This window comes from Tinamus guttatus, unplaced genomic scaffold (assembly GCF_059628265.1).
Source record: "Tinamus guttatus ecotype Peru unplaced genomic scaffold, ASM5962826v1 Tinamus_guttatus_pri_ptg000194l, whole genome shotgun sequence".
In the NCBI taxonomy this organism is placed as follows: domain Eukaryota; kingdom Metazoa; phylum Chordata; class Aves; order Tinamiformes; family Tinamidae; genus Tinamus; species Tinamus guttatus.
In genome coordinates this window covers 1,665,128-1,674,786 of record NW_028288728.1, presented here as the reverse complement: position 1 = coordinate 1,674,786, position 9,659 = coordinate 1,665,128, and the positions used below count along the sequence as shown (strand labels likewise).

General features: G+C 50.0%; 1 protein-coding gene across 1 annotated transcript in view; it reads left to right on the top strand.

Annotated features, from left to right (window-relative positions):
- The first annotated feature begins 597 nt into the window (after positions 1-597).
- RIMS4 (regulating synaptic membrane exocytosis 4) overlaps positions 598-9,659 on the top strand; it is a 44,785-nt gene continuing 35,723 nt past the window's right edge. The window contains exon 1 of the mRNA XM_088523606.1: positions 598-842. Coding sequence (XP_088379732.1) covers positions 746-842 — 97 coding nt within the window. The 5' untranslated portion in view covers positions 598-745. The remainder of the gene's footprint in view (positions 843-9,659) is intronic.

Sequence of the window (9,659 nt, the reverse complement as noted above, 5' to 3'; positions counted from 1 at the left end):
TTTATAAACAATCAAGGAAAATAACTTTGTATATGCTTTCCACTTGGGAGATGGGATGCTTTCAAGGGCTTATCTCAGTGCCACAGAGAGAGATATCTGGGAAAAGGAGACACTTCCCAACGGATGGCGATGACCTGCAGCTCTGGGAAGGGGGAGGAAGAGAGGGCACCATGTTCAGTGCATGGATTTGAATGCTATCATGGCCTTGTTTGGAGCGGAATTGTCCAAGGGCACGGGGCACCTGGTGTTAATTAATAGGACAGTGTCAGTGAGGTACTCGTCGATGCAGCGCGTGTTGGGAATGCCAGGGATGTTCCCACTGCGTCCCCCGGCTCCCGCTCGGGAAACCAGCCCCGGCTCGCGGGGCCGATGGCCGCGCGGCCACGCTCAAAGCGCCTCAGCGGGACCCGCCCGGAGCGCGCGGGGGCGGTGCCAGGCGGGAGGCCCCGCCTCCCGGGCGCCACCGAGGGCGCTGATTGGCGGCGACGCCGAGGGGCGGGCGCTGATTGGCGGCGGCGCTGAGGGGCGGTGGCGCAGCCGGCAGCAGGTGGCTCCGCTCGGCTGCGCTGCGCCCCGCGCTCCCGCTCCGCGCCCGCCGCCCCGCTCTGCTCCGCGCCGCCTCGCCGAGGCCCCCGCCGCAGCCAAGACGCCGCGGGCCGTGCTCCGAGTGAAGAATGGGGCGGCGAAGCTCGCCAAGCCGCCGGCGGCCGCGGCCGAGGCGCCCGGCAGCGCGCCCGGCCTCTTCATGGAGCGCTCGCAGAGCCGCCTCAGCCTCTCGGCCTCCTTCGAGGCCCTGGCCATCTACTTCCCCTGCATGAACAGCTTCGACGAGGAGGACGCGGGTACGGCGGGCGCAGCGGCGCCGGGCGCGCGGGGCGGGCGGCGAGGGCGTGTTGGGGCCGGGGCTGGGGGCACGGCGGGAGGAAGGTGCCCCAGTATCGGGGGCGAATGTGGGGCTGGGGGAGGCCGCGCTTGGGTCCCCAGGGAGGGAGATGAGGGCAGGGGCAGCCCCTGGGGAGGAGGAGGAGGGTGAGGAGCGGGGAGGAAGCCGCGCTGGAAGGAGGTCCCGCGCACAGGAGCCGGGGCAGAGGGGACGCGGGCAGCGCTGCTCTGCCGTCACTCCCCGTGTCGCCACGGCCCCGCTGCCGCGGGGGAGCCGGGCCGCTGCGCGGGGACGTGCGCGGCAGGCGGATTAGCGGGGAGCTTCCAGCGCGGTGATGGAACGCGCCGTCTCTGGGCTCGCCGGCGTCGGGACCGGGGGTGTTTGCTTAAGCCCCAGCTCTCCCCCGTGCCGAGCCGCCCCGTGCAACGGGAAGGACGGCGCTGGGGACAAGACGTCTCTGCTGCTGGACCCGGTGTCCAGCCCGCGCTGGCCTGTGAGCCGGGGGAACTCGGGGCAGTCCTTGTGCGGGGTCATTAGCGCAATACACGGTGCCTCTTTCAGGACGAAAAAGGGGATTACGTTGAAACCGAGGTAAAGTATTATTTACGTAATCCTTGCAGAATAGATGCAGTGATTTTTTTTTTTGATTGCTTTGTGAAGGCATCTTTGGCTTAAAGGAGTTGGCAGCATTAATAAAACGCGACCAAGCCTCAGAGGCAGGGAGGTCCGTAAGGAGAGCAGGGTGCAGGGACAGCGCAGCAGCTCTGGAGGGCACGCAGGGCAGTGTGTGGCGAGCCGTGTTCAAGCCCTTTCTCCTTCCCAGGGGTTATTTTAAAATGAGTCATGCTTTTTGTGGTGCACGTTGTACCAGAAACTGAACCTATGCTGAAATCTTTCAAATATTGAATAATGACACTTGGTAACTAAACCATATTTTAATGCTGGCTCTCATGTGTGCATCTCAAAATGCCGGCGCGTTCTTTTGTCTGGTAGCTCATCCCAAGGCATGCAGATTCCAGCAGGAATACATGGGCGAAGCGGCACGTGAGCTGCCGCACCTATAGCGCTGTCGTTTTAAAATGAATTGACGTAAGAATCGCTACCTCATCTACATGATTAACTTATGATAGTCATCAGCAGCATGCCAGGCTCCCAGGAACCCGGGAGAAGACCGTAGCTTCCAACTGATATATTTTTCTCATTTTGTTTTCAAAATCTTGCTAATGATTGATTTGCTCTTCGTACGCAGTTTGAATGCTAGGGAGCATTTGTGGCAGTAATGGGAGCTCTGGGAAGTCTCGGGGCTGTTGCTTCGGAAATGATTTATAGTGAGACATGTTGGAGTACAAGAACCCGGCGCAGCGACTCGAGCAGTATTTCATTCCCGGGTGCCTGACCTCCTTTGCTCTGAGCAAGTTGACAGTTTAACTGAATACTTCCTGTCCCAGTGCTTAGAAAAATGGTTTTGCACAGAATTTATCTATTCATTCTCGCTGAATGCTCATGCATGAATGTTAATAGGCTGCTCTTAATAGAACACAAGTCCTTGCCTCTGAATTAAATAAATCTACCATTAAGACCCCATTTTCCAAAGCATTTTTAGTGGAGCTTGCTTGCCTGAGTTAGTCTCATTAGAAGATCTGCTCGGAGTAACGCTGAGCACACCTGGGGCATTGCAGTATTGCAGCTTTATTTTAGAGCTATGCATATGTATTCAGATATGTACAAGCAAACAGCAAGAAAGAAAAACTGCACACATTGTAGCTTTTTTCTTTTTTTTTTGCAATCAAATTTGCAAGCGTATAATATTTTTCAGAAAAATAAATGTTGTGGAGGAGAAATGATACAAGGAATGATCCAATTGTGGCAGAGCAGATGCTATGATACTCATACTGATGCCTGCTCCTGAGATGGAATGAGTCTTTGACCGGTTTGATTGCAGTGTGACTCCTATCAAAAAGCCGGTTTTGAGAGCTAGTTTTGAGAGGTGAATACTGCGTTTGGCAAGATGTTCCCCATAGGGGATGGCAGCGAAAAAGAAAAGATTAATCCCACAAGCACTGACAAAGTAAACAGTCTTATTTCAGATGGACACATCATCCATTTTGTGTGAAGCTGAGAACCACATTTTTAAGGGAATAGTTATCCTACAGAGAAAGAAGAGGAGCTGATAAATGGCCAGCCTCAAAGGAAACTTGTTGTGCTTCTCTGAAAGGAGAGAATGGCCTAATGAGAGCTAGCTGAAATCTAAATAGGAAAGATTCTTGAATTGTGTTATTTGTTACTACAGGTGGGTCACATTAAAGGGTAGAAGGATGTTTGCAAAAGTGCCAGTTCTGAGAGCTCTGCAGTTGTGGAAACGTAGCTGGCTGTTCTTGATCAAGACTAAAAATACCCATGAGTTTTAGCATTTTCTGCTCCACATCTTGAAAAAATGGAGCAGCTTTTGAAAAACGCTTTTATTTGGAGAATATTTCAATTTCTGCTGTGGTACGTTGGTTCTTTACTGTTCATTTTCCCGTCAGTAGATGAGAAAACTGTTTTCATCCTCCTTGTTTCTTCTACCTGCCCCAAAGCCAGGGGTGTCTAAAATCATTTCTCAGAAATGACGTGGATGCAGATGGTTCCCGCTTATGTCAGTGTGTGTGAAAGCAGAAAGGTCAGTGAATGCAGGAGGGTAACAGCAACGCAGGGCTCGGAGCAAGAAAACTGACTTCTCTTTCAAATGCTCCTAGAACTAATCATCCTGTAGTGGTGTTGTGGTTGAGCTTCAGATGTCCCTGGCAAATATGGTCATGTGCTGGCTCTCCAAAGAACTGGATATGGAGTGGCACTGAAATTTGCACTCCTACCTTATAATAGCCAGTTCGTTTTTCAGCTGCTTATGCAAGAGGAGCTCTGTTCCCTGGTGAGGTGCAGTGGGGCTTTGAAATAACAGAAATTACTGCCTGGAGTCCCTACGTTATTGAGTATTGGTCCCAGAATGATAACATTGCTGGGCTTCCCGTTGGCCACCATCTTCACTCCATCGGGCTCCCCATCAACAGCAGTGAAAGGACTCCTCTGGGTCTGGTACTGGAGTTAGGGAGAGTCACTGGATGCTTCCTGCCATCCCAGGCCTGGTCTCCTGCCCCTGACTGCCATGACCGCTGGCCACCACCAGCACATGAATCGTTTCAGTGTGACTGCACTTTCTGTGTGCACATTTTGAGAAAGGCCTATGCATATTTCTTGCCATTTGAAAACAATCTTAAGTTCACTAAGAATCTGCTGTGTGCTCTGTCTTGGGCTTGGCTGGGTGCAGCCTTTTGCTGCACAGATTTCATGTGGCATCATGTCCTGAACTGCCTGCGCATGTGGGTTAAAAATAATGTTGAGGATTTATGACTGTGGGAATCTGCCTGTAGACAGATTATGAATTAAGATATTGTTTGCAACTTAAGCAGCAGTTTTATGGCATGGTGCATGAGATCTACCTTTTCCTGACAGAGGCCTTAGCCTTTACTGAATCCAGGCGAGGTCCCTAGGGTTAGTGATGAGGACCTCCTTAACCCTGTCTTTGCTGATAGGGAGGTGGACCAGCTTTCCCTGTGTGGAGTTTGGAGTTTGGAAAATTCCCTAAAGCAGAAAAAAAATTGGGACTTTTGATAGAGAGCAGTGGAAACTGCCTCTGAGTTACGTGAATGCACAAACCTGGTGAGTTTTGAACAGGGAAGAGAAGGTGGTTTTAGAAGAGGGGATATTCAGTTTGGTGGTGGACCCACTCCAGGTCAGGAAGGCAGAAGTGGCCCTCAGACCTGAGAGGTGCAAGCATCCAGGGAGGACCCTGTGTGCCAGAGAGGACGTGGGCTGCAGCTGGAAAGGCAAAGCTAGAGCAGTGCACAGAATCATCGGGTGTAAGCAGAAGGTCACCTGCCTTGAAGTCTGTGTGAGCTCTGCAAATTCTCTGCTGTCCCTCATGTCTGTGAAGAACGACATGGTCAACCCTGAGTGCTTTCAAGGTTGCAGCTAGCGGAGGAGGTTTCCCACAGCTACTGTATCTCACCTGCAGGATCCAAGAGCATTACTCTGGGTCAAGGCGAGTGTCCCAACAGGCACATCGGTGCCCTTTTCCTTCATTCCTTCCTAATTCCCTTGGGAAGGAAGCCACCCCACTGGCCGAATGGGTGTGAGGGAAACCCCAACTGGGATGTGAATTTGGTGTTTACACAGACCAGAGCCACAGCTTGTAGTGCAGAACGCCTGCGCCCCATGTCCAGCTATGACTTGAGCATCTGGGAAAAGGGAATGTCGGGAGGGTTTTGGGCCCCCTCACTCATGAAAACATGGACAGCAGAGAAGCTCTGCCCAGGACCTCGGTGAAGTTATAGCATGACAGCAAGGCACGTGTGAGAATCCAGTGCATTGGGGTGCCTGGCTTGGTGAATCTCTGCTATGGCTGTGAGAAGGCTGAATAAAATCATGTCTCAGCTGGAACCAAGTGTCTGGCAGACAGAAAATGGTTTCCAAAGTCAAAATGTCTCCTAGATACTGACAGTCAGCTCTCCTTGTGTCAGCTGCTCATTCAGGAAACAGTCAAGTCAGAAATAACAAAATCCAACCTAGGAGGCTTTTTTTTTTTTTCTTCCCCGCACTATCGAGTCCTGGCAGATACACTGCTACTGTCAATTGCTATGAAGAGAAGCTATGTGAAATGTTAATTTAAGGCATTGATAAAAACATATTTAAAACATGTTGGACTGGAGTAATGGGCTAGCTGTGTACTTGTGGGATAGCCTCAAATACTTATTTTGTCTGGGTTGTATCTGCTGAACTCCTCTATAATTTAAACATTAAAGTGTCATCAAGTTATTAAATAGAGAGAGCCCCTATGCGTGTTTCCAAGTTGCCATGGATATTTTTCAGTTGCCCTTCCGTATTGGATTGGAGTACACAAATTTAAAGAAAATGATGATTCAGATCTTTTCAGCTACACTGTACGCTTCTTAAACGTGTGTTGGAGGATGTTAAGTCTTTTTGGTGTTCTTTTTTTGTTGTTCTATTTCCTTAGCAATTTTGGATTATCTTGCAAAATTCTAACAGGTTTTGTTGTTTGTCAGGTAGATAGGACATATGGGAGAGTGGGGAAGTTATCTGAACAGCTGGCATGTTAAGTATTGTTTTTAATCTGTTACAAATGAAATGATAGCTCATCCCTTCAACCCCGGGAAGATGCAAACTGGGGTTCATCTGGCAGTGTGTTATCCTAGGGATGCTGCAGGACAAATCTGGATCCTTCTGGAAAACACAAGTATGTAAAGCCCATGGCTTAAACCTTGCTGCAGACCTCACCAGCTCTCCTGGTGGGTGCAAGAGGTGCTAAAAGCTGTGGCTCTTTCCTCTCCTTGTGCTTGCTAAGGTGCGTTCCCTTAGCCCTAGGTTATCCTGGTGATTTTAAGAACTGCCCCTCTCTGCTGGCTGCATCCCAGCTCTCGGCTCGCAGGTGTGTGTGTTATAGAGGGATTAAAGGAGTTATATAAAGCAATGACAGCAACTTAGAGCTGCTTTCAAACCGGTCTGTTATTGGAGGCTGGGGTACGAAAGAACGGCGAGTGCAGAAGAGGCCGCGGGAGATGTGTGCTGCACGTGGCAGTCCTTGTCCCCAGCCAGGTCCCCTGGAGCCAGACCTTCTCCAAACGTGGGGTGCAGCGGCAGCCTCCATCCCCAGGAGGCTGCAGCCTGAGCCAAGATCCACCAGACGGCTCTGGCCGCGCACGTGGGAGCGTGTGAGGGAAGAGCGACGGGATAGCGAGCAGTGCTCGGCACGGCCGGCAGCCTTCCCGGGGCTCTGGCTGCCACGCGGCGTCCCTGGCAGCGTCGGCCACGCTGGGGCCCGCGGCTCGTGCTGAGGGCTAGAGGAGCCTGGGCTTGGGCTGAACAGTCGGTTTTAAGAATAATGGTTATATGGGGTGGGAGAAGCAAATGGAAAGGCAGGTCCGGATCTATTTCCAGGGGCTTGCGTTGCAGGAGCAAGGGCAAGTTCCCAAAAGCACGGGGGCTACTTGGATAGCTCTAGTTTGGGGACAAGGTGAAACTGGTGCAACTGTCCTGGGACCAGAGCTGGCACCTGTGTCCAGCAAAGCTTTGCAGGGAGGAAGCGGCTAAGGCCAGGGTCTCGAGGACAGTGCTGTGTTAGGCTCTGTGGACCCTTCCTTAGTGCTCAACCAAGGGGAATCACAGGGAACAAGTCCATGGTGACACTTCCTGTGTGGCAACTGACTGCTGGAAAAGCAATCTCATCTCCTTACCTCGTAGATGACTGCATCTGGCCTGATATACATTAAAGGTGTTTATAGGGAGGTGTTTAGCTCCAGCCACAGGTCCTGTAAAATATCTGGTTATACCTGATGGCTTCCAACCACAAGGGAGGAATGTCCCTTTTTCTTATTTTGCTGTCAAGCTTTCCGCCTAGGAGAGACTGTTCCCATATTGCATCTATTTCATGTGAAGTAATTCTAATGCAACATTTATTAATTCAAAAGCAGTATTCTGTAAGCTAAAGAAAAAAAAAAGTTGTTCTGTCAGATTCCTGCATCAGGACAAGTTGTGAAATGCTGTAGCTACTTTGCTTCAACATTTTGGTTTGACAGAATGTGTGTATCTGCTTGGGCAGGGAGGAATTCGGCTTAATTGCGCTCATTGCTTTGTGCAATGATTTATCTATACAGTTATTTTCTGAAGCACTATCCACTTGTATTTGCGTGCCTTCAGCTAGATTAGAAATGTGAACACTCTAATTTACCTGCAAGTTGTTAACATGTTTTAGTGGGGCAGTGAGAACTGGTGTCCAACACTTCCCAGTCCCGCGGTCCTGTCTTCTGTGTCCGTCGTGAAACTGTGCACCGTTAGCATCTCGGAATAAGGATTTCCATCCTCTGCAGAACTGTGACAGAATGTGAATATCCATCTATGCAATAATGTGCCTTTGACGCTTAGTTTTCTTTTCTGGAAGAGGGTGTGAAAACCATGCTATGCTATGTGGGAATGTGTCGAGATGGATCACGCAGCGCAGCTGATGCCTCATTAGGGGCTGTTGGTTAAGTAGTGAGTGCTCGTTGTATGCACAGGTTGGGCCCTCTGCTCTTGCTATCAAATTATGCATTCCTCAGGTTCTGCATTTAAGTTACGTCACTGGCTTTGCTCTCAGAAAGCAGCAAGCCTGTAAAGCCTGAGAACCCTTCACTGAGCCTGACTTCACGTGGGAATAATGCAAAGCTCAGCAGCCCTCTCTTATAACCAAATCCAGCCACAGATAAATTGCTCTAGCAGATAATCCCCATTTCAGCTCCTCACCATTGGCCTGTTATATCATCATCTCTCACTGCACAAAGAACCCGAACGGCCTTGTGGAAGCCAGCGGTCTGCAGTGCTCAGGTGCTCACAATTTGGAGTACAGCACGTACAGAGGCGAATTTCCCATTTTTTGTCAAAACTATTTTATGACTAAGAGGAGCTCTTAGTGCTAATGCCTGCATGTCCTTATTCTTGGAAATATTGGGGTGGAAGGGGTCTTGATGTCCCCTGTTTCAGCTCGCCAGGTAACTCACTTTTTCCAGTATTTAATTTTCTGACTAGAAGGACAGTTTTCCATAACATTTAACCTAAATTTTGGAAGTTAAGCAAATTACTCTTGCCTTGACCCCTAGGCACATGGGAAGTGATTGATCACTGCAGTCTTTAGAACAGCTCTTTGTGTTACAAGGCTGTTTTTGCCTGTGCAAATTTGCAGGTCAGGAAATGATTCTGGTCATGACCATTGCTGTGTTTGTCACCCTCCTCCCTCCTTCTGCAGCCTGATAAACCTGATTATTTATTATTATTATCTTTTATTTGGAGCATAGAGCACAGCATTACAGGCCTTGTCTTGGCCTTGTTGCTGTGCTCCAGGCTCTCGTTTACTCAGACCCCTGCAGACACTGCCCTCCGTGAGGCTTCACTAGCTCCTCGTGGAAATGAATAATTGTCTCCTACACCTCATGTGCAACATCCCTATAAATACGTGTTTTGCAAGAATGTGCCCGTTCCTGACTCATGCTCAGGATGTGATCCATGCCACTTTCCAGATCATTCTCAGCAGGGCTGCTAGCCATTCTTTTTTTTTTTTTTTTTTTTTTTTTTTTTTTGGCCTTTGTACATTTAATTTCCCCCCCTACGCACCCACGCATCCTGAAGTCGCTGCATTTTACTTGGCCTTCTTGAATTTCCTCTCACTGATGTGGAGGGCTGAACTCGTCTGAACTGCAGCTCTGCTCCTCAGCAAGACCGTGCTGCCCGTGTTGGTGGCGTTTGGAGGCGGGCGAGTGTCTGCGAGAAGCTGCTTTGCCCTTGGGGCTGTGGAGCTCTGCGTCGTTTAATGGATGGTCTGTCCTGGGTCTGCTTTGGGTCTTGACAGCAAGAATCTTTGCTTTTTTAAAAATGTTAAACATCCAAAGTTAGAATATTTTCAGAAATGCCTCTCAGGCTTTGAGTTGAAAGTGAAGGGGATTTGTCCTGCCTTCAAGAGTCTCAGAAGTCACCCTCCACCCCAGCAAATAAGAGGCTGAAACTGCCCCTTTGCCAAAGGCCAAGCCCTGGAACAGCCTCCCGTTTAGATCCTGCAATTCACATAAGTTGGTGGAGCAACATGCAAAATGCTGCTCTGGAAACTGGGACAAGAACTCCTGGAAGTGGGCGTGCAGTTCTGGGCTCGGGCTGACAGACAACCCGTGGTAAATCAGCGTGTGGCTTGGGGAACTGT